This window comes from Dunckerocampus dactyliophorus, chromosome 6 (assembly GCF_027744805.1).
Source record: "Dunckerocampus dactyliophorus isolate RoL2022-P2 chromosome 6, RoL_Ddac_1.1, whole genome shotgun sequence".
In the NCBI taxonomy this organism is placed as follows: Eukaryota; Metazoa; Chordata; class Actinopteri; order Syngnathiformes; family Syngnathidae; genus Dunckerocampus; species Dunckerocampus dactyliophorus.
In genome coordinates this window covers 31,542,533-31,567,018 of record NC_072824.1, presented here as the reverse complement: position 1 = coordinate 31,567,018, position 24,486 = coordinate 31,542,533, and the positions used below count along the sequence as shown (strand labels likewise).

The 24,486-nt window shown below is 40.5% G+C and overlaps 2 protein-coding genes across 2 annotated transcripts; both read left to right on the top strand.

Annotated features, from left to right (window-relative positions):
• The first annotated feature begins 7,943 nt into the window (after window positions 1–7,943).
• Window positions 7,944–15,586, top strand: zgc:136472 (uncharacterized protein LOC678514 homolog). Its single transcript, XM_054779477.1, has 10 exons — window positions 7,944–8,135; window positions 9,612–9,812; window positions 11,367–11,494; window positions 11,590–11,835; window positions 12,860–12,985; window positions 13,068–13,265; window positions 13,396–13,516; window positions 15,011–15,192; window positions 15,287–15,376; window positions 15,457–15,586. The coding sequence occupies exons 1-10, from the start codon at window positions 7,958–7,960 to the stop codon at window positions 15,541–15,543; spliced, it is 1,557 nt and encodes a 518-aa protein (XP_054635452.1). The 5' UTR covers window positions 7,944–7,957; the 3' UTR covers window positions 15,544–15,586.
• Window positions 15,587–16,876: 1,290 nt separating this feature from the next.
• Window positions 16,877–21,596, top strand: LOC129182782 (synaptogyrin-3-like). The gene is made up of 4 exons (XM_054779288.1): window positions 16,877–17,124; window positions 18,355–18,589; window positions 19,853–19,998; window positions 20,956–21,596. The coding sequence occupies exons 1-4, from the start codon at window positions 17,020–17,022 to the stop codon at window positions 21,184–21,186; spliced, it is 717 nt and encodes a 238-aa protein (XP_054635263.1). The 5' UTR covers window positions 16,877–17,019; the 3' UTR covers window positions 21,187–21,596.
• Window positions 21,597–24,486: the final 2,890 nt, after the last annotated feature.

Sequence of the window (24,486 nt, the reverse complement as noted above, 5' to 3'; positions counted from 1 at the left end):
TATGCTCGTCGTTTGTTCTTGATTTTCACATGTTGAATGTTGAATGTTTGTCAGCTCGGTCCACTAAGCGCTAAAGAGAAATACAAGAAATTTTTATTTTTGTTGTGTAAGTTTTCCAATGTGTCAATATAATATGTCAGTATAATTGATTCTTACATGCTCTTACACTTTGTTTGTTATTTATTTCAACACTAAATGACAGCTTTGTTTAATGTTCAATGTTTGTTGATGAACAGGCAGCTAGCTTGGCCCACTAGCGCTAAGTAGAAATGCAAGAAATGTTAACGTTTGTTGTGTAAGTTTACCATAAAATAATATTTACAATAAGTCAAAATAATTTATTCTTACGTCCTCTTACTTTTCATTTGTCATTTACTTCAGCGCTAAATGACAGTTTTGTTTTGATTTTGAATGTTTATTTATGAAGAGGCAGCTAGCTTGTTCTGCTAGTGCTCCACAGAAATGCCAAACATCTTTATCATTTTTTAAAAGTTTACCATGAGGTAATATCTACATCAATCCGATATATAGATACAATACATTCTTATATGCTTTTACTCATTGTTTGTTTTTTTATTTCAACGCTAAACAACGGCTTTGTTTAATAATGAATGTTTGTTGATGACGAGGTAGCTAGCTTGTTCTGCTAGGGCTAAGCAAAAAAATGCCAGAAATCTTTTTTTTTTAAGTTTCTCTTGAAATAATATCTACATCAATACAACATATCAATATAATGGATTCTTATATGCTCTTACTTGTTTGTTCTTGATTTTAACGCTAAACAACAGCTTTGTTTAACGTTGGATGAAACTAGCTTGTTCAGCTAGCCTCGTGTATCTAAATGCCAATATTTCAATATAATTGATTCTTATATGCTATTGATTCTTATATTACTTGTCGGTTGTTCTTGATTTCAACGCTAAACGACGGCTTTTTTTTAACATGGAGTGTTTGTAGATTAAACTATGTTTTTTCTTGTGAGTTTATCATGAAATTATATTGACCTCAATACAATATATCAATATACCTAAATTGATTCTTATACAAGCTTACGCATAATTAGTTTTTTATTTCAATGCTAAACAACACTTTTGTGTAACATTGAATGTTTGTTTTTGGTCAGGAAGCTAGCTTGTTCTGCTAGCATGACGTAGAAATGCCAGAAATGTTTTTTTTGCACGTTCACCATGAAATAATAGATACATCAGTACAATATATCAAAATAATTGATTCTTACATGCTCTTAATCGTCATTTGTTTTGATTTTAACGCGTTACGACAACTTTGTTTAACGTTGAATATTTTTGATAAAGACGCAGCTAGCTTGTTCTGCTAGAAATCTTTTGTTTTTTGGGGAAATTTTACCGCAAACTATGTACATAAATATAATATATCAATATAATAGATTTTGTCCTCCGTAAATCACCACCTTATCGTGGTGGAGGGGTTTGTGTGCCAGAGTGATCCTAGGAGCTATGTTGTCGGGGGGTATATGCCCCTGGTTGGGTCTCCCAAGGCAAACAGGTCCCAGGTGATGGGCCAGACCAAGAGTGATTCAGATAAACACAAGAGGAGGAACTGCACCAAATCAGGGGTGTTTGATTTGCCTCTCAGGCCCAGCTAGCCCGCCCACAGTAACAGCAGCACTTGTCAGTCCTCTGATTGGGTGATCAGAGCAAAAGTGGTCAACAAGCTAAGTCACGCCCACAATGGCTGACTGAGGAGGAAATGGACATCTCTGGTGAGCACATCATTAGAATTGATTCTTATATGCTCTTACTCGTCATTTGTTCTCGATTTCAATGCTAAAGGACGGTTGCTATGAAACTATGAAACTCTTTCTCGTGCATGATAAACGTCATTAACAAGAAACGGTGACGTATGCGGTGGAATAAGCGTAACAATAACAAACTTGACTTATTTTTCCAATCCAAACCATGATTATGGCCTCCCTATAGAGCCGTGGGAATTATATATAAATGTTCACTATGTCTCAGAAAAAGCACAGGCAGAGTAAAATAGACAAGGTTTGCCATAAAACACCTTATCAGTCATTTAAAATTCACTCTGTAAACGTAGTCCAAATGCCTAGGTTGTCTGTTTAAGAGTGACGCTAAGCACGGGACAGTGAAGACTTTGAAGAGAGTACAGTACATCATGTATTTCGCCCACAAGGCGTGTCACCACTTTTCCTGCCAAAACCTTTGCGTGACCTAATTTTGAAGGAACTACTTGAAATCTCTGTCTGTACATTTCCTCCCCATGCGTCCAAAAAAGGCCCCCAGTGGGCAAGACTTTTCTCTGCTGAATATGAGCCTCGGTAAAAATTTGCATTAAGTTCTCACGAAATTTGATCAAACTTTGCAAGCATTTTGGTAACATTGCATTTCCTCCTTTTGGAACCCCGGTTGGGCAGTCCCGATCAATCTGTTATTGGTTGGATTTGATTGTCCCGATGAAGAGTTTTGCTGTTTACTCAGCGGAGGCAGAAAGATTGGGTTGTGGTAAAAGATTTCTGCTGGAAAAGCACATCTGGCCTACATAACGTGGCCTACATACAATGACGGCTATAATCGTATGCGTCAGCTCACCCTATAGATGGTTTGAGGGTTGAAGTTTGAGGTCTGCAGGAAAAGGAATAGTTTTAATTCCAGTCATAACAGGTTCAACGGGCTTTGATCTCCCAGCGATCACCATCCAGAGACGCTTTGCATCCTTTCAGTCGAGCTGCTGTCTGCGTTCAAGGTAAGACCACTGCTTCCTCCGCTGGACGTTTTCATTTACAGGCCAATATGCATTTGTTGTACGTGTATCTTCAGGCACGGAAGGACAAAAGGCCGCAGGACAGAAACATATGTGCTGTTTTGGGATTTTTGGTAAAAAATATGTTTGTTTTTTTAATGAAACTAGGCCATATTTTCTGCAGAAAAGCTCATTCACCCAAAGTCGGTAGTGATGAATGAATACAGTGGTAGCCGGGTTTTCCTGATTAACGTGTTCCAAAAACCGAAACGTACAAAAACCTAAGCAATTTTTCCCATCAAAAATAATGTCAATCCTGTTAATGTGTTCAAGACACCCAAAAATATGAACAAAAAAAATACCCTTTATGGAGAAGAATTATGGTTTTACATGCAGAATTATATGCAGTAATTCAATGCAAGAATTATAAAGGATGAATGAAATGGAAAAATGTTCATTAAACATCACTTTTACCTTTTGAGGAGGAGAGAGAGAGAATGCATCCTCCAACGTATGACCAGGCCACGCTGCCTCCGGCTTTGGGCATGGAAGCGTCTCACGTTCATCCTCCACCATCTTATTATGCTTCCCTCTCCTACCCCCCAGCCCCGCCTCCCCCCTATGAAGAGACGGGTAAGATAGCATCTTTCCTCTCCTTGTTTAGCCACCCATTGTTTTCTGTCCAGATTTGTCTCCTTGATTGGGGACCGAACTTTGGACCTTCTGCTTATTTGATTGTTTTGATTTTCAATGTATCAGTATCTACAGGGGTGTAAAAAAGTGCTTGTCCCCTTCCTGATTTCTTATTTTTTTGCATGTTTGTCACACTCAAATGCTTCAGATCATCAAACAAATTTAAATGTTAGCCAATGACAACAAAACTGAACACAAAATGGAGTTTTTAAATGAAACTTTGTATCATTAAGGGAGAAAAATAAATCCAAACGTACATGGCCCTGTGTGAAAAGGTTCAAACGTAACTTAACTGAGATAAATTGAGATCTATCAGTGTGGAAAAGGTTATTAGTCATTTCTAAAGCTTTGGGACTCCAGCCAACCACAGCGAGAGCCATTAACCACAAATGGGGAAAACATGGAACAGTGGTGAACCATCCCAGGAGTGGCCGGCCAACCAAAATGACCCCAAGAGAGCAGCAACGACTCATCCAAGAGGTCACAAAAGACCCCACAACAACATCCAAAGAACTGCAGACCACACTTGCCTCAGTTAAGGTCAGTGTTCATGACTCCACCATAAGAAAGACACTGGGCAAAATTGGCTTGCGTTCCAAGACCAAAACCACTGCTGAACAAAAAGAACATTAAGGCAATTTTGCCAGAAAACATTTTGACGATAGCCAAGACCTTTGGGAAAATACTCTGTGGTCTGACAAGACACAAGTTGAACTTTTTGGAAGGTGTGTGTCCCATTACATCTGGCATAAAAGTAATGCCGCATTTCAGAAAAAGAACATCAGATCAACAGTAAAATATGGTGGTGGTAGTGTGATGGTCTGGGGGTGTTTTGCTGTCTACCAAAAAATCCTGAAGCAGAAATTCCGGCCATCTGTTGGTGACCTCAACTTGGGTTCTGCAGCAGGACAATGATCCAAAACACACCAGCAAGTCCACCTCTGAATGGATGAAGACTTTGGAGTGGCCTAGTCCAAGTCCTGACCTGAATCCTATTGAGGTGCTGTGGCATGACCTTCAAAATGCGCTTCATGCTGGAAAAGCTTCCAATGTGGCTGAATGACAACAATTCTGCTAAATTCCTCCCCAGCGCTGGAAGAGACTCATTGCAAGTTATCACAAACACTTGATTGCAGTTGTTGCTGCAAGGGGGCCCAACCACTTATTAGCTTTAGGGGGCCATCACTTTTTCACACAGGGACATGTAGACTTGGACTTTTTTTCCCCTTAATAATAAAAAAGTTTTATTTAAAAACTGTATTTTGTGTTCACTTGTGTTGTCCTTGACTAATATTTAAATTTGTTTGATTAATTGAAACCTTTAAAGGTGACAAACATGCAAGAACGAATGGGACCTCAGGTACAAAGTCAAGTTTTAAAAAAAATACAGTCTCATTAGATCATCAAAGATCAAAGTCAGTGTTGTTGTCCCGAATCGTACACTCTCCTCCAAATTTTTGGAAGATATTGCAAATTTTAAGTCCCCCCCCCCCCAAAAAAAACCTCTCTGTCTCTTTCAATGCCAGCTGGTGCGAGACAGCCAGTTAACGAGCGACAACCACAAGTAGCGGTGGCCGTGTCACAGCCGCAGGCCACCCAAATGGTGTCCATCGGCGGGCTGGTCAATACGTCCGGCCGTGTACGCTGTTCACATTGTCGCAACGACGTCAACACTGAAGTCAAACAAAGACCGGGGAAAAGGGCCTACACTTTGTGCTGTGTCCTCGCTTTTTCCGGGTAAGAGACATCGCATGTTAGTTAGCCTCTTTGCAGCTATCAACAAAGGCGCTTTATGACTAAATATGACTTTTTATGTTCTATTTCAGGTTGGTTTGTGGTTTCTGTCTGATTCCCTTTATGATATCAGACTTTTGGGATGTCTACCACTACTGTCCCCACTGTGGGAAACAACTACACATACACCATAAATCTTAACATGGTGCCTTTTGCTGCGGACTCATGCAATATTTGGACTGCTTATGATGGAACTTTTAACTTGCCATAAAACAAAATCCTCATGACAGATGATTTTTTTGGTGTTATTAAACTGTAATATCACATGTTTATTATTGGAATATATTGTTTTATGTAGGATTTCTTGTGCCTATTATATAAAAAATAAAGGTCTCCGAATGCCTTACCTCTTATAAAACTTGCACATTTTCGCTGCTGAGTAAATGAACAGGGAAAATACAGGATTTATGTGTTGGAAATTTTGAAAAAATATATATATATTTTTAAAATGTACAAAAAATGCCTCTTCTCTCAACACCTTACCTCTTGTAAACACATGCCACTTGCTCCAGTTAAATAAATGAACACCCCCGGCCACTACTCGAGAAAATATGGTATTTATTAGGTGTTTTTGAGGAAATACAATATTTATTTGTGGAAATATATATTAAAATATATTGTAGTATTGCTAGGGATGAGCGAGTACAGTGTTCCCTCGTTTATTGCGGGGGGTACGTTCCCAAAATAGCCTGCAATAAGTGAAATCCGCAAAGCAGCCAACTTCATTTTTTTACAGTGATTATACTGTATATGTTTTAAGGCTGTAAAAGCCCTCACCATACACTTTATACACTTTTCTCACACAGACAATAACATTTTCTCACATTTCTCTCTTGTTTAAAGACTCTCAAAAAAGTTCGTTCAACTTCGTTTGAATTTTAATGATCAACCTTAATGATCAACACAAGTAATTATTAAGTCCCTCACGCATATTTATTTTGTACTGTAGCGTTTTGGTATCCTTGTTAAAACATATTGCTGCAGATGAACCAAAGATTCATTCACAAGCTAGCAAGCGAGAAAGCTAGCGATGACACAGGAGACACGGCAGGGCGGCACGAAGGAGATTGGCAGTAGACCATTGTGAATCAATCAGGACGCAGACAACAATGGGCGGTGCAGACAGACGAGAGAGGGAAGACATAGAACTCAACTTCCCAATTCTTCTTAAAGGGCCAGGCTCGGCCTGTAAAAGCGTTCATAAGCTACAATGAAAAAAAGAAGCACTAAAAAACTCCGAAAAAGAGCGATAGAGCGAGGGAACACTGTACACCGCCATCCGCATCTGCATCTGTATCTCTTCACCCATCTAAATGATCTGTATTCATATCTGTACTCAGAGTGGGAGGGGAATAAAACGGAAATGGGCGCGGTTTAACCTGAAATGGGTCGGGGCTTAAATCAGTACATTATTTCAAGTCTGAAATTGACATGGATTGATCAGAAGTTGCTATATTTTTGTTTATTTAACTACTATATTTAACTATTACAGATACAGCCTCGAAATTGAGATTCAAATTACGTTTTTGGCCACAAAAGTAAAAGAACCACTTACAGGGTTGGTGATTCATGCAAACATCCAGTGATGGCAACCAGTGAAATCATCTGTTAGCCTTGTTCACTGTAGTTTTCTTAAACGCACCGCGTTCAGTACTACAAGCAATGTTTTCAAACTAGCTTTATATCACCAGCCAAATTAGATGCAAGCAGACAAAAAAAAACACCGGCAGTGACCGACGCAACACGTTGACAGCTGTGTCTTATCAAACGCACCGTGTATGTAAGTGAGTCCTTCTAGGGAGGGACGTCGCTGTGTGTGACTGGCCAATCACAGAGCGTGAAGAGTGAATACCTAAGTAGTTACCCAATGAGGATTTTCCTTCATCACGATTACGGATAATGACGAGCTGTACTCGTTTCATGCTCGTACTTGGCAAAAATGCATTGTCCGTAACGGATACTCGTCTAAAACTCATCCCTAATGAAAAATGCATTTGAACAAAAAATTGCCTTACCTCTTTTACAGCCCACTTTTTGCAATTAAGGAAATAAACATTCCCCTCTGCGATTTGAGGAAATACCGTATTTATTTGTGGACATGTATTGACAAAATATTAAATAACATTATTATAAAAATGCATTTAAAAAAAAAAGGCTTCCTTGCTGAACACCTTACCTCTATCAACCACTACTTTCTGCAGTTGAGTAAACATAATGCTCGTTACTCTCCACTATTTGAGGAATTACTGTATTTGCGTGTGGAAATATTTAAGAAAATATATGAAATATCAAAAGACATGCATTTGTACAAATAAAGGCCTACTCTCTATATGCCATACCTCTTTTGAACACACCCTACTTTCTGCAGTTCAGTACATAAACACCCCAGGGCACTATTTGAAGAAATAGGTGTGCAAAGTCTTTGTGCGTTCTGCAAGAGTGTGTTTCTCCCTGTGTTTGGATCTCCACTTTGACCTTGCGGAAGAGCGCAGCATTAGGCAAAGTGCATTTTGTGTTATTAGTGATGGTGTTGATATCACCAACACTCAATGGCAGCGCTGCCGACAGGCTCAGATAGCAAAGTTAATGAGCTACGAGTCGTGTGATAACAAAGACATTCATGGCTCCCTGCTCGGCTTTGTTACACACACAACATCAGCCACTCCCATCTTGACGTTCTTTCTGCACAGCTCCTTTCGACGTCCACTTTTCCCGAGGCCGAACCGACATGACGAGACTGTCACTGCTGGGGGTGACGGCCTTCTGTTTCTGCGTCTTTGTCGCCAGCGGGCACAAGGATCAGAAGGAGGCTAAATCCCTGCTGGAGAAAGATGGAGTTTTACAGCTGGAGAAAGCAAATTTCAACAGGGCACTGAAGAAATACAAACAACTCCTGGTGCACTTCTGTAAGTTCAAAGCTCCAGCAGTCCAAAAGTGGAATGATTACATTGTCTGTTGATTTTTCAAAAGGTGTGCTCGGCTTGGTTCAGACCACTCTAAATTTTCCCAACCTTTACAATTGTATGAATGACAACACGTGAGTGAATTCTGTACCTTCTGCTATCTAGTGGAAGAACATTTCATTGTTCTGCGGGTCACGTAGACAGATGAGCTAAGATACATTCTTTACTTATTTTTGGACCAATTAAGTGCGATGGTATAATTTCCAGTGGCATACCTGATGATCTCTCATGGCACACTGATGTGGTTGGGATTCGCTGCTCTAAATTGTCTTTGTTCGGGTCCGGCCCTTTTAGCAGGACAGGCTGTCAATTGCAATGCCAGCACCGGAGAAAATGGTTAGTCACACAACCAAGGTCCGGGGCCCAAGCGGTCTCTCAAGTGAAGTGGTGCGGTGCCAATGATCAGGAAGCTTCACATGAACTATTTGTTGGTGTATTGTTCTGATGTGGTTACAACCAGTCCAGGCCAGGTGGCTGAGCATCCAAGCCGGGAGACAGAAAAGTGCCTCAAAATGAAGTTGTGTGTGTGCATGTGTGTGTATCAGAGAGATAATTAAAAACAACAGGAGCCTAATAGGCCCAGACTTCCCTTTCCCGGCTACTTCGTCCAGCTCCAGCACTTCATCCATCCATCTGCCGTTCCATTCTTCCCTCACTTGTGAACAAGACCCAGAGGTACTCCACTTGGGGCAGGATCTCATCCTCGACCCGGAGATGGCACACTTTCCAAAGGCCTTGTGATACCTGAGCTTGCGCAATGTTGCATGTACCCATCTAGAACAGGGTGGAAAATATTCCATTCCTAACACCTTTTATGTTCACGAAAACACTTACATCAGGCCATGTTCACAAGAACATAGACATTGGAAAAACACCTGTTTTTCTATGAGGCAGGCTTTTGTGTTTAAGAATGCAAAAACACGCTGAAGACTACGACGATACAAACTGTATATTTGTTGAAGACGTGTCTTTGATGTTTCCGAAAATATAGTTTCATTGAAGACTTTAGTGTACACAAAAATGGAGGTTAGGTATACTGAAGAGTCCAAATAGTCTTCAGTGTTTGCAAAAACACGTATGTTAGTTTTGTTGAAGAATATATCAACTGTGAAGTGTACAAATACGACTAACTGATGTTTATGAGAACCCAGTAGTTTTGTTCATCCATCCATCTTCTTCCGCCCAGACTTCCATCTCCCCGGCTACTTGCTACAGCTTCTCCTGGCAGATCCCGAGGTGTTCCCAGACAAGTTTAGAGACATGGTCTCTACACTAGTTTTGTTGAAAACTCAAAATTGTCTTTGGTGTTTGCAAAAACGCGTACAGTACGTTGGGTTCACCGAAGACTCCTGCGTTTTCTCCGCATGTTGCCGTCTTGTTATTTCGTCTTACGTTTGCCTCGTGTTCGCGACTGTGCAGACGCGCCGCTGTCCGGAGACGCACATCGCTTGTCCGAAGTGTTTCAAAGAGCTGCCGCAGATCTTCATGGGTCGGAGGTCAAACTGGCGTCGGTGGACGTGACGAAAGACAAGGACCTGGCGAAAGAACTTAATGCAACATCGGCCCCACACATCCGACTGTACCTTTTTGGGGATAAACACAACGCTGTTCCCTGCCCTGGTGAGTTTCCATCCATCCATTTTCTCTGCCGCTTCTCCTCATTGGGGGGGCATGCTGGAGCCTATCCCAGCTGACTTCGGGTGACAGGCGGGGTACACCCTGGACTGGTTGCCACAATCATAAATATACGCTCCCACACCTTTATGTAATATTTAAATAGAAACACCAAAGACTTGCTTTGTTTATTTACGCTACCCTTGTAACTGAGTGCGATGTGACACGACATTATCTCCAAATGTAAAAATATTGCAAAATATACACTACAGTAGATTACTGCCATAAATGCTCTCTCCTATAGTTGCGGGGTGCAGGGTCCATAAATTAACTGTCAACGTTAACAGAAGGTTCCTTTAATGACACTATTATCTGACACGCGATCGTCCTGTTTGACCCTCAGCCCACACCTTTGTTTGAGGAAACGCAGCGGTGGCTGTGGAGCAACAAGCGGGAACAAATACTGAGCTGAAATGGAGAAAGAAAAGGGTATTTTGGTGGTAAATTTAGCTTCAAAGCCCTGGCAGACGGTTCTCGCAACAAAACCAGCGTTATTTGTATCTACTGTCGGTGGGAGTTCGTCGAATCTCAGAGAAGTGAGAAGGTCCTGGACCACTGCCGGTATTTTTTTATTGTCATTTATGCAGTGGTACCTTGGCATACGAGTGTCCAAACTAACAAGTGTTTTTTATATGTGAGCCGACTGTTGGCTGTGCTAAACTTTCGGTTACGAGCTGCTATTTACCAGCAGGCATAGCCGAGGACAGCTATTTGGGGGCTTGTGTCAATGACCATGACTGAAGACGAGAATATATGTAAGATTTTCAACACAGCAGCAAAGCATACGTACATTATAGCCATGTAATTCATCATGTTTATTGCGTATTGTGTAAAACTAAGACAGGAACAACATCAAATTAAAGGCACAAAATGAATACAGACCCACCATCCACCAGTACGAGCCTGGACTTTGTTTTTCAGATGAACATTATATGAACATTAGTGCTCAAAAAGGTCATCAAATCTTACCTTTATGCATTCACACATATTATCAGCATTCGGAACCAAATATGAGGTGAAAGAAAAAGAGGAAAAGTACAGCATAGTAGTCTCCGTGCAGCGTGGGACAAAGTTAGAAGGTGCAACAAAGTGGGACAAATCGCCGCTCGCATTAAACGTGCAAAAACTGTGGGATTTCTAACTGTACTGTATTTAGCTGTATTTTTTTTAAACAAAATAATGGCCCAGTTTTCCAAAACTGATATCCCTTTATATCAAATTTGATGCGGTTAGTGCTGCGGTAACGTATCGAATCGTTTACCACTAAACGATTTACATCCCAACTTATTCTGGATAAAATCTCATTTCTACCTGTGATTAAGTGTGATTAATTATGAGTTTACTATGGACAAAATGTGATTAATCACGATTAAATATTTTAATCAATTGATTGATTATTGAACAGAGTTGTAGAATTCCAGTGTTTATATTTGGGAAACAACAGCCTCTGTCCAATTATGCAATTGATAATGAATCTAATCGACGTGTGATAATAAAAAGTTCCGCAGAGCTCCACCTCCATTGTGACGTGGTTGAAAAGGAGGGCGGGGTCTGCTGCCGACCTCGTCATCACTGATCTGAGTCAATCAGTGAGCTCGGAGGAGCCTCGAGTGATCGGATTCTTTAAGGTAACAACTCTTTTTCTTCGCTTCGTGTTGGCTCACGGGGATAGTTGTGTAACAGTGTCGTGTGTTTGTGTGCATGCGTGTGTGTGTGTGTGTAGGAGCTGACCAGTGAGTGTGTCCAGGTGTTTTACACGGCCGCAGTGAACCTACCAGACGTTAGCTTTGCAGTGATGCAAAGCAGTGATGTCATCAGCAGCTACGACGTCACGCATGATGCCGCGCTGCTCTTCAAACGGTCCGAGCTCATCCAGGTCTTCAAAATGACACCTCAGACCTCCACTGAGGACCTGATCACGTTTGTCACCGTCTACCAGATGGACCCAGTCACGGAATATTCCGGAAAGGTACTGTAAGTGTTGGATGAGTGGTGCACTTCAACACACAGCCGCCTGGGGGCAGCACACCTCTGACACGATTAGTAGCCATTGATTATATTTTTATTGATATTTATTATATATACAGGATATTTACTTGAATGGTATTATAATTAATGGGTATTTTACTATACCTATTTTATTATATTTTATACTATTTTTCCCATAACTGTATCGTCAATAAATGTAATGCCAAACATTCATTATTATTAAAATAATGATAAGAAATAACTGGAAAATAATTTATTCGTTAATAAATATAACAATATGACATTAATTAAACCTTCTAAAAATGTAAATGTATAAATAATTAATTTAATTTGTCAAAAAAAAGATTGACCGTAAATGAATAATTAATTTAAAAAGGTAATAAAATACATAATTAATGCCTTAAACTTAATATATTTTAGTTACATTTATTTAAATGCTGTAAATGTATAATGAAAATAATACTGAGCAAGTAATGAATCCATATCCATATCCAAATGATAAATAATGATAAGAAATACCCGGAAAATAATGTATTTACAAATAAGTAGTAAAAATTCAATAATATAATAATATAATAATATAATGCAATCATATTAATTAAACTTTCTATAATTTATTTATTAAATGTATAATTCAATTAAATTTAATTAAAAAAATTATATGTAAATTTAATTTTATTTAAAAAATTCATTATTGTAAATTAAGAATAAATGAAAAATGGTATTAAATTACATTAATAATTACAGTTAGTTAACTTCATATATTTTCATTTAATTCATTGAAATGATTGCTAAAAGCAATGATTCCATAATATAAACAATAACAATGAATTAAACAGTAACAAGATTTCCTGATATGAATTCATTAAATTCCATTTAAATAAATTAATTTGAAAAAGTAGCTAATATTCCCTAAATTGTAAAAAAAATAAAAATAAAAAAATAAACCGATAAACCGAGCAAATAAGTAATAAAACCTTTGTGATGTAATTTTTGTGATGCAGACGGCGTCTCAGCTCTTGTCGTCGCCCGTTTTGAACCACGCCCTCCTTTTTGTCAACAAAAGCTCGGCGGATTTCCAAGAACTTTACTCAGCCTTCCATCATGCCGCAGAGGCCTTCAGGATGAAGGTAGAGCCACGTGCACACACACACACACACACACACACACACACACACACACATACATGAATTTTTGTTCATTTGTGTTCAGATTTTGTTCGTTCTGGTGAACGTCTTCGAGCCGCGTAACGGCCGCCTGATGGAGTACTTCCGCGTCCGAGACTTTGAGGCCCCTCTTGTGCGACTGGTCAACCTGACGGACCATGTGACCTACCACCTGCCCTCTGACACGCTGGATGCGGACACCATCAAGACCTTCTGTCAGTCCTACTTGGACGGCAAAGCCAAGGTATTGTAACTCCACGTGGACATACACGCCGTGCGAACTCATGTTCTAAATGTGTGTGTGTGCGTGTGCGTGTGCGTGTGCGTGTGCGTGTGCGTGTGCGTGTGCGTGTGTGTGTGTGTGTGTGCGACAGCCAAAGATGCAGAGCGAGCCGATACCTGACGGATGGGACAAACGTCCAGTGAAGGAGCTGGTAGGAAGCACTTTGGAAGAAGTGGCTTTTCATCCCAACAAGACTGTTTTTGTCTTGTTTTGTAAGTAAACCAACGTGTTAAAAGTAATCCAGTGTCATGCTACATGGACAAAAGTATTGGGACAAAGCTCCAAAAATGTTATATTAGTTTCAAGTTTAAAGGTCTTGTATTATAATATTTTTTGGCAAATCCCAGTCAAAAAAATCTCACCTTGATGTTGGACTTTAGACAGTTTAAAAGTGCTTTTAGCTAGCGTCTTTCTTCCACGATGGATCGAGCTTATTATAAGATGTGTAGCGAAGCATCATGAAGTGGCATAGCGTGGTGTGAGGAAGTGTTTGCCCCCCTTCCTGATTTCATTTTTTTTTGCATGTCTGTTTGCCCCCTCAAGCTAATAACTGGTTGGGCCCCCCTTAGCAGCAACGACTGCAATGATAACTTGCAATGAGTCTCTTAGCGCTTTGGAGGAATTTTGGCCCACTCATCTTTGCAGAATTGTTGTCATTCAGCCTCATTGGAGGCTTTTCCAGCATGAAGCGCCTTTTTAAGGTCATGCCACAGCATCTCAATAGGATTCAGGTCAGGACTTGGACTAGACCACTCAGAAAGTCTTCATCCATTCAGAGGTGGACTTGCTGGTGTGTTTTGGATCATTGTCCTGCTGCAGAACCCAAGTTGCTTTCAGTCAACAGATGGCCTTCAGGATTTTTTGATAGACAGCGGAATTCATGGTTCCATTTATCACAGCAAGTCTTTCAGGTCCTGAAGCAGCAAAACAGCCCCAGACCATCACACTACCACCACCATATTTTACTGTTGCTATGATGTTCCTTTTCTGAAATGCAGCATTACTTTTATGCCAGATGTAATGGGACACACACCTTCCAAAAAGTTAAACTTATTTAGTATTTTCCCAAAGGTCTTGGGGATCATCAAGATGTTTTCTGGCAAAATTGAGACAAACCTTAATGTTGTTTATGTTCAGCAGTGGTTTTGGTCTTGGAACTCTGCCATGCAGGCCGTTTTTTCCAGTGTCTTTCTTATGGTGGAGTCATGAACACTGACCTTAACTGAGGCAAGTGAAGCCTGCACTTCTTTGGATGTTGTTGTGGGGTCTTTTGTGACCTCTTGGATGAGTCGTTGCTGTGCTCTTGGGGTCATTTTGGTTGGCCGGCCGCTCCTGGGAAGGTTCACCACTGTTCCATGTTTTCACCATTTGTGGATAATGGCTCTCACTGTGGTTGGCTGGAGTCCCAAAGCTTTAGAAATGGCTTTATAACCTTTTCCACACTGATAGATCTCAATTAATCTCAGTTATGTTTTAACTGGGGGGGCAATCACTTTTTCCACACAGGGACCTGTAGGTTTGGATTTTTTTTCTCCCTTAACAATAAAAAGTGTCATTTAAAAAGTGCATTTTGTGTTCAGTTGTGTTGTCATTGACTAATATTTACATTTGCTTGATGATCTGAAGCATTTAAGTGAGACAAACATGCAGAAAAACAAGGAATCAGGAAGGGGGCAAACACTTTCACGCCACTGGATGTCTTCCAGACGTTCCTTATAGTCCGGAGTCCCGTGGCGTCTTCTCGCTGTGGGAGGAGCTCGCCCAGGCCTTCGAGGAGCACGACGATGTGGTCATCGCTCGCATCGACGCCTCGGCCAATGACATCAACATGTCGGTGCAGAGGGCCTACCCGTCGTTCTGCCTCTTCCCAGCTCTTCATGCAGAGAGAGTATGACTTATTGCTCACTCTTATTTTTATTATCATGATTACCATCAGCTCAATGTGACGCCATCAGGTGAAAGTCATGTGATCCTCCCAACAGGCGCTGATTTACACGGGCGAGAGGAAGCTGAAGGACCTGCTTCACTTTGTCCACGAAGAGATGGAGAAAGCCCGCAAAGACAGAATGAAGGTAACGAGAAGGGGACGTGTTGACAGAAAACTGTGTGGCTAAAAATAAACCTTTGCTGCTTTTTCTTTTGTTTTTTAAAGGAGGATGACGACAGGAGGAAGTACAAGGAGGCCTTGAAAGCAGAAGAGGAGAAGAAGAAATCCAACGCTACCAAGGATGAGCTTTAAGTCTCCCATTTGTCAAATAAAAGTCAATAAAAGTCAAAAGAGCATATGCAGAGTTTTAAATGGTGTCTTTCACAGCACACTTTGCTGGAACGAGACACTTGCAGCAGAAGAAAAGCTCTCAATTTACCCGTCGATCTACGTTCCTACCCTCACCTGCGGTCATGAGCTTTGGGTAGTGACCGAAAGGACAAGATCAGGTTTCAGAAAACTTTATTTACCCCCAAAGAGGCGATTCATTTGTCGCTTACCAGCCATACATTCATCCATTCATAATCACAACAGATTAATAACAAACAATAAAACCAAGCAAGTCAGGAATATCAGCCATTGCCATCAGATAATTTAGCACTGCTGCACAATAACCCCCAAAATAAGAACGACCGATATTAACAACAAGCTTAAGAGCAGAAGGAATGAAAGACACCGAGTAACAACTAGTTTTGGTTGGAGGGACATTATAGCGCCTCCCCGAGGGCATCAGATGGAATTCTGTGGCCAGACTTGAGGCGAGTCTACATTTGAAAATGTTCTATTTGCCTCCGAAACCTGCTGGACTCAATTTGCAAGAAAGTCTAAGAACAGTCCTAGAAACTGGCCTGGGAACGCCTCGGGACCCATCGGGAGGAACTGGACAAAGTAGCCGGGGAGACGGAAGTCTGTGCTTCCCAGCTCAGGCTGCTGCCCCCGCGACCTGACCTCGGATAAGATTCATTTACATTATTATTTTAATATTATAACTCTTTTTAGAATTGATGGGGAAAAATAGGACAAACACGATCCATCCACTTTCTACGCCGCTTGTCCTCACGAGGGATTGCAGAAGACATGAAAAAAATATGAAATTATTATTGATATTATGATTTTTATTACACATTGTATTAGTTTGTGTTATTTTTGATGATATAATGTTACTGTATCATAATAACATAATAATATGATTTCAAAAATAAATACTTATATTAATTGTAAACAAGACAAAAAATAAAATATGAAATTATTATTAATATGTTTTATTATTTCATATTATTACTGTTATGCTTCTTTTTCTTATCATAAGACATCAAAATAGCATTATTAATATAAATTAATTAATATTATTACTTATTCAATGAAAGTAATTTGACTTTAAATGTAAAACAACATGAAAATATACATAAACATAAGCACATCAATGTAATTATTTTATGTTCTATTAACAATAAAATCAACAAGTGAGGCAATTGACTCAGATCACATTTGATGAGAGAAAAACACGTGAATATGCGCAAAAAAAATCATTGACCCTCCTGAACTGAAGCCAAAAGGCATCCAGCAGTTCCGGAGTGACGTCACAGCGATGCTGCAGGAGGAGGATGAGGAGGATGAAGAGGAGGCTGCATCCAGCTGCTCTCTGGCCGCCTCGTCTGCTTCTCTCCGCGGGCAAAGGACAACACTAGCAACGCGTGTGGTTGCGGAGGGGAGGGCTGCTTGTCGGCGATGGAGCCAGCGGCCGCCTACGGAGCCGCCAAAGCCGGGAACATCGCCTTCGACCCGGTCGCTTTCTTCACGCATCCTCGGACCATCTTGAGGCTGCTGTCGTGGGTGAGCCTCTGCAATGTTGTTCTTGTTTCATGGAGGAGGGCCTGCATCGTGAATGCATCCTCTCTTTGTCTCTACACCTTCACAACGCGACACGGGTATGGAAAGCAGCATTTCATCGTGGTTCATGCACGGGGCATCTCGGACGCTCAGGCGAGCTATCAATTAACAGGCGTTTTTATTTGCCGTCTCTGAAAGCCTCTTTTGTCTCCAGATGTGGCTGCACATCCACAGGGAGGGAGCAACCAGAATTTTAATTGCAAAAGCGTGAATTAGTTCATTATTCAGTGTGAATAATGGCGACCACCCCCTGACCTTGTCAGAGTTTGAGATGGTTGATGTGGCTCGAACATGTCAGAGATGTACTTTGGCGCAAGACCATGAAAGACTTGCACACAAGCAGAGCCGTTTGAAACTCTACTCTCTGAGCAACAGGAAACCAGAGCAGAGAACTGAGTACCGGACTAATATGCTCATACTTCCTGGTTCTAGTCAGGACTTGAGCAGCAGCAGCAGCTGTTTTACTGCTCGTTTAGAGAGAGAGAAGGTGAGAAGGCGGTTCCAGTAGTCCAGGTGGAGACAAAGGCACGGATTAGTCTCTCTAAATCTGGCTCAGACATTTGTACTGACACAAAGCTTTAAAAAGTTGATTTATTTCAGTGGTTCCATTGAAAAAGTGAAAACCTGTTATTTTGTGTAGCTTCGCGACACACACAGAGTGATATTACGTATTTGGTCATTTTTGAGGATTCTATTCTTACCGCTACTAAAAAGTCCCAAATTCACTCTCTTAAGATGTGAAAAAAATGTCAAAAAGTTGTCCAAAATTTCACTGTTACCTGTAATACTAAAGATTATTAACGATATTTAAAAATACGACATTTGAAGATAAAAGTCAAATATAAAAAAATACAAATGTTTGCGGTAAAGAACTGCATTTAGAAAAAGGCGTATTTAATATGCTTAATGGACCATCTCTACACTCTCATGGGACAAAAATACAACATCTGTAACTAAAATCCCACCTTTACGAAAGCAACTGGAAACGTGCGGTCATAGCCGACCACGGCGTATCCCAGTGGGCATCCTTCACATGGCCTGCTTGGTGCCTTTAAAATGCCACAAAACACAACTTTTGAGGTCTTAGCTATAAAATACACTTTTTAAATGGAGTTCTGTAGTGACTGCATTTGTTGTCATCGTGTACTTTAATAAGCCCCGCCCCTCCTGCAGGTGTTCTCCATCGTGGTGTTCAGCTGCATCGTCAACGAGGGCTACATCAACATCGGCAGCGAGCGCTTGCTGTGCGTCTTCAACAACAACGCCGACGCCTGCAACTACGGCGTCACCGTGGGCGTGGCCTGTTTCCTGGGCAGCATCTTCTTCCTCGTCCTGGATGCTTACTTCCCCTCCTTCAGCAGCCTGAGGGACCGACGACGCGCCGTTCTGCTTGACCTCGTCTTCTCGGGTAAACAAACCCAAAACATAAAGACATCGGAATAACGCGACAACAGCTGCTAAAGTTCTGTAAAGGTTCAACGACGTCAGATACTATTATTCAGCAACGCAAAGGTGGTTAATATCATCGTTCTTTTTAAACGAATTCTGACCCCATCAAAGAACGCCTATTCTATCAAAAATCCTGAACTTCTTTGGCAAGAAGATCAATCAGGATTATTGCGTAACTCACATTCCCATCCGAAATAACATGCGTGCTAACAGTTAAGCGTTCGCTCTTAATGTTGTTATACGACAAAACGGCGGTTGATATCATCGCCCTTTCTTCACGGATTGTACCTTGGTCAAAGAACGCTTATTCTATCAAAAATCTCAGACTTCTTTGGCAAGAAGATTGATCGGGATTACTGCTTCAACTCACGCTATCTTCCGAAATAACGTGCATGGTAACAGTTAAGCGTCCGCTTTTACTGTTATTCTACGACAAAACGGCGGTTGATATCATCACCCTCTCTATGGGGATTCTAACTCAATCAACGAACGCTTATTCCATCAAAAATATTTGACTTCTTTGGCAAGAAGATGATCATCATTCTGCGACAAAACAGCGGCTATCATCGCCCTTTCTCACCGGATTCTAACGCGATTAAAGAACGCTTATTCTATCAGAAATCTTGGGCAAGAAGATTATCATTCGTCTGAAATAGTCCGAAATAACGTGCGTGCTAACAGTTAAGCCTTTGCCCTTCCATGTTATTCTATGACCAAAAATTTGCCCTTTCTCGACGGATTCTAACCCGACCAAAAATCTGAGACTTCTTTGGCCAGAAGATTAGCATTTCAACTCTCGCCCTTGTCAGAAATAACGTGTGTGCTAACAGTTAAGCGTTCACTCTTCACGTTATTCTCGACAAAACGGCGATTGATATTGTTTCTTGACGGACTAACTCAATCAAACAACATGGACACGAGCTCACTGTGACTTTACTCGCTTCCAATGCTTATTTGACCAAAAAGCTAGGACTTTTTCAGCCAGAAGATCAGATGCTAGCAGTCAAGTAATGTTATACGACAACTAAACAGCAATTAATATCGTCGCCATCAACGAATCCTCTCATAAGAGAGAATAAAAAGAATCAAATGTTTCTAATTCGATTGATGCCGATGTCATCCCAATGCTAATCACAGCCATCATGACCCAGTTGGAAGATCTAAACAAAAATATCTATAGAAGGAGTTCATGAAGTGCTTCATCTTGGTCCTGCCCCCTCAGGCCTCGCCAGCTTCCTGTGGTTCGTCGGCTTCTGCTTCCTGGCCAATCAGTGGCAGGCGACGTCTCCAGATGAGCTGCCGCTGTCGCAAGGCTCCGACGCCGCCCGCGCAACCATCGCTTTCTGCTTCTTCTCCATCCTCACGTGGGTCCGTATCTTCTTTTAACGAGTCTTTGGTACACGGGGCCTCCAAGGGCCAAGGACCAGAATCGGCCAAAGGCTAAAATTTTTCTCGGCAGACACTGTGAGAGCCAGATGGTATCATTAAAAAATAATAATGATCATTTTAAAAAGGTTTATATGGAGATATTGATATCATATAATAGCTCCATTGAAATAATTGTATGTATTTATATTTTAACAATAACATATATATATATATTTTTAAATATATATTTAAAATATATATATTTTAAATATAATAATAGATAAATATATATTTTTTAGATGTGTATGAGATGAGATGAGATCGTCTAAATAACCTGCCGAGCGTCTTTAAAATGTCGCAAAAAAGTGTTTTTGCGACATTTTAAAGAGTTTTAAAGACACTTTTTCAACAACATTTGAGGCCTTAAAATTGTTACGATACAACAACAAAAAAGTTGTTTTTAAAAAAGGGCTTCCTTTGTGGAATTTATTGTTTATAACGTTAACTCTCCCTAGCTAACTAAGCTTTTGCAGTGCCAAGGAAATAAATAAGAAAGAACTGTTACGTTATTTGGATTCAATTATTTGAACTGAATTCACATTCTTTTTAGTACTGAAAATAATCAAATATAGAGTTGATATAAAATATAAAAAATATTAAATGGGTGGTTAATGACAATAATAATACTGATTATTTATTAATTCATTACATTGAATTGTGGTACGGTATATTAATAATGCCTCTTGGGAGAATTTAGTCGTTTTCAAAATCATTTTATTGAAATTTTTAAAAATGGGTTAGGGCTATCTAAAGCTAAAGATATTTATCATATATATCAATACAATAATCTAGTATTTACTTTTATTATTTTTCTTCTTTGATTGGTTGAAAATTTAGAGAAAATCTGTATGCTAATTAGCTAATGCTAACATGCCAATGTGCTGTGCTAACCAACAGGCCGTTCTGACTCTGAGTGCGCTCCGTCGCTTTCTGTCGGGCTCCCACGCCAACCTGTTCACATGGCAGCACCTGGACCCTGCCCCCGGCCACGCCCGCGCCACCCCCTACCCCATCGCCAACGGTGCCACCATCGTGACCACCAAGCCCTACCAGGCCCCGCCCTTCACTGAAACCCTGGACCCCCAGAAGCTGACACAACAACACAGACCAGTGGCGCCGGCCTTCTAGAGACCCCAACGGCAAAGAGGGCGGGCTTTTTCCCAGCTGGGTCATGTGATGATGTGGGTCTGTTGTTACCTTGGCAACCACCAGCTCAACTTAGCTAGCTTTGTCCCTAGGTGTCTTCACACACGCACTTGCTGACACAACTTCACTCTCTCTCTCACACACACACACACACACACGTCTCACGCGCTGGCCGACCAATCACATGCATTCCATTGGCTGAAAATATGACGGACAGGCAGCTTGACGGATCGAGAAAAAGCAGGAAGCATTTTCTTACTCGTAGAAAGCAGGCCAGCTTCCTGAATGCTGTAGTGCTCCACTATGAAATATTCATGTGATTTAATATTTTAATGTGATATGCTCAAGTGTGTGACGAAAAACCATAAAAAAATCAAATAAAACCAGCACCACTATCAAAGAAGGGCTGTGTGTTTGTTCATCATCGTGACATTTTTTTGGGTCATTGTTTTGGAGCGGGCTCGCTACCTCTCAGTAGTGGCGTGAGGCGCTGGGTCACGATGCTAGTAAAATAGTACTTTGTGGTAGCTGCTACAATAACAAGCACGGGCATTAAGACTAAAACAGTAATGCGTACTTTAAGGCAAAGAAAAAAAACAACTCATGAGACGTTTGGAGGTCCCTGGAAATCGCGGAGCAATTGCCTGCGTTTGCCTAATGGTAAGTCCACCCCCTGGTGGTGGCGTATACTGTACAGGCAAAAAAAACCCAAATACTTGTGTACTGTAGCTAGCTTTATAAACAACATTGACAGCAAAAGATGTTCACTATTAAAAATTGTCGAAGTACTTCTTAAATGAGGTGCGTAAACCTTTGACTGAAAGCGTAAAAGTGGCCATTGTTCCGTTATACAATGGCGCCCTCTGCTGTACAACGAGCTGTAGTGACGCAAACGTACAGTCACGGGAAAAGAAGTTAGGTTTTAGCTTGGTGTGGTTTACGGCCGCAACAGTAGCCCGCGTTAGGAATGATTGTGCCTGTTCTGATCTCAAAGCTACAATAATTGTATTTTATTGATTTTTTATGTGGTCGTTCACATTACCAAAAAATGCGACTTATTGACGTGAACGCAAAGATGCATGCGCAAAAGCACATCACACGCACTTCCGTGTGTTTACGGAAGTGAAGATCGTTTTATGAGCTGCGAGTTACCGACAGGCATAGCCGAGGACAGCTATTTGGAGGCTTGCGTCACACTGACCATGACAGAAGATGAGAATGGATGTAAACACGCTGATCTGTATAAGATATCTGGGTAGCTCATTGGCGATGACTTGTGAAGCCACACGGCCGCCATATTGCTACTCGCAAGAAACACTTCTCGGGCAAGCTTTTGCATTCGTGGTGAACTTATTTTATTAATTCGGATTGGACACAAATTTCGACTTAAGATGCCTGCATGTGCAGCTGTTAACTGCACAAATCGCCAGTTCGAAGGCTGTTGACGAACATTTCACGATTGAAATGTAGATTTATGATTGATAATTTAAGGGTTTTGCACTTACGATCTCTCAGATATTTTCGATTGTGTAAAATTCCTCTGATTAAATGTATGTCCAGAATTGATACGTTTATATAGCTCTATAATAGCTAAGAGGAAATGTACGTACTTTTTTGTTATATCATGATATATGTATTTTTTAAGGGACGAAGGTTGCGTTACTTGAAGGAATGGGAGAATCTCAGTGCTTCCATGATGCTTACCAGGCATTGTATACAGTGCAGTTAGCAAGCCAGTTTGCATACAATTGACCCGGCATGACCCTTCATTTGGATAAACAACCTTTTTTTTGCTGCTGAATGACTGACGTAAAAGGATTCATTCATATGATATGTTCTGGAAAATAATATTACTGAACATGCATACCGGTATGTTTGAGATTGCAAACAACGTATTGTCTTACCCAAAGCATGTGGTTTTGTTTCAGTGTTGTTGTTTTTTTCTGTGTGTGTTTATGGTTATTACACATTATGGTTATCACATATTATTCCTGTGGTTTTTGTTCAAATATATTTCTATATCAGAAAAGAGGTCATTTCTATTTCATAACACAAACAAAAAAATCAGCAAAATGTGAAATGATTTTTAAACTTGTCTCTTTTATGATTCATATTTTGTACAGATGAGAGCATAGTGAATTGTATGAAAGTAAGAATAAAAAAAGTAAAGGATCATGACCATGGATTTTAGTGGAAAAAAGGGATGGGATATGCAGTTCAAATGAAAATGTCTTTCTAGAGCAGTAAAACTATCATTGCTATAGGGGAGTGCTGAGCCAGGGTGCACAGTAGAATTTTGTCCCAAAGGCAATGAGAATTGGAAGGGGAAAAGTACATTTAAAATAGCCAAAAGATAGAGAATAACGTATCAAATGGTTTTTAAGGGACAAAGGTTGCATTACTTGAAGGAATGGGAGAATCTCCCCGCTTTTTAATGTCAAATATACTTGTAGATGTTCTGCGAGCCTCTTCATCTGCTTTGTACACTATGTACGCTGTGCCAATGTAGTCGCGATGTGAGTGGTAAGATGGCGTCTCTTTGGCTTCAGCGGCTTGCACGGGCGGGTGCGACGTATGAGCTATCCAGATATAGAATACAGATCAGTGATGTAAACAGCATGAACAGGCGCTAGCTAGTCAGAGGGAAAGATTTTCAACACATCAGTAAAACATTTGCGCATTATAGCGATCTAATTAATGTATTTTGAATTTATTATCTATTGTGTAAAACTATGAGAGCAACAACATCAAATTAAAAGCACTGAATGAATACAGAGCCACCATCCACCAGTACGAGCCTGGACTTTGTTTTTCAGAGGTGCACCCAACAAATGTGCACATTAGTGCGCAATAAGGTCATCAAATCTTACCTTCATCATTTAGGTATCAGCATTTAGGACCAAATGTGAGGTGAGAGAAAAAGGGGAGAAATACAGTCAGTAGTTTATCTGTGCAGCGTGAGAGAAAGTTAGAAGGTGTGCTGAAGGACCATCAAACAAAAAGTGGGACAAGTCGCCACTCGCATTAAACATGCAAAACGCTGTAGGATTTCTAACTGTTGGTTATTTTTGGAATAAATTAATAGCCCGTATTTCCAAAGTTGATATCCCTTTACATAAAATTTGATATATTTATTTACAAATTATCTTATTTGTAAAATTTTTGTGAGTATTATTTATTATTATTATTTTTTAAATCATTTCCCGGTGGTTGGGGACCCCTCCCTTGCAGCATGGTTGGGGATACGATGTGCTCTTTTACACATTTAAAGATACTGTAAGA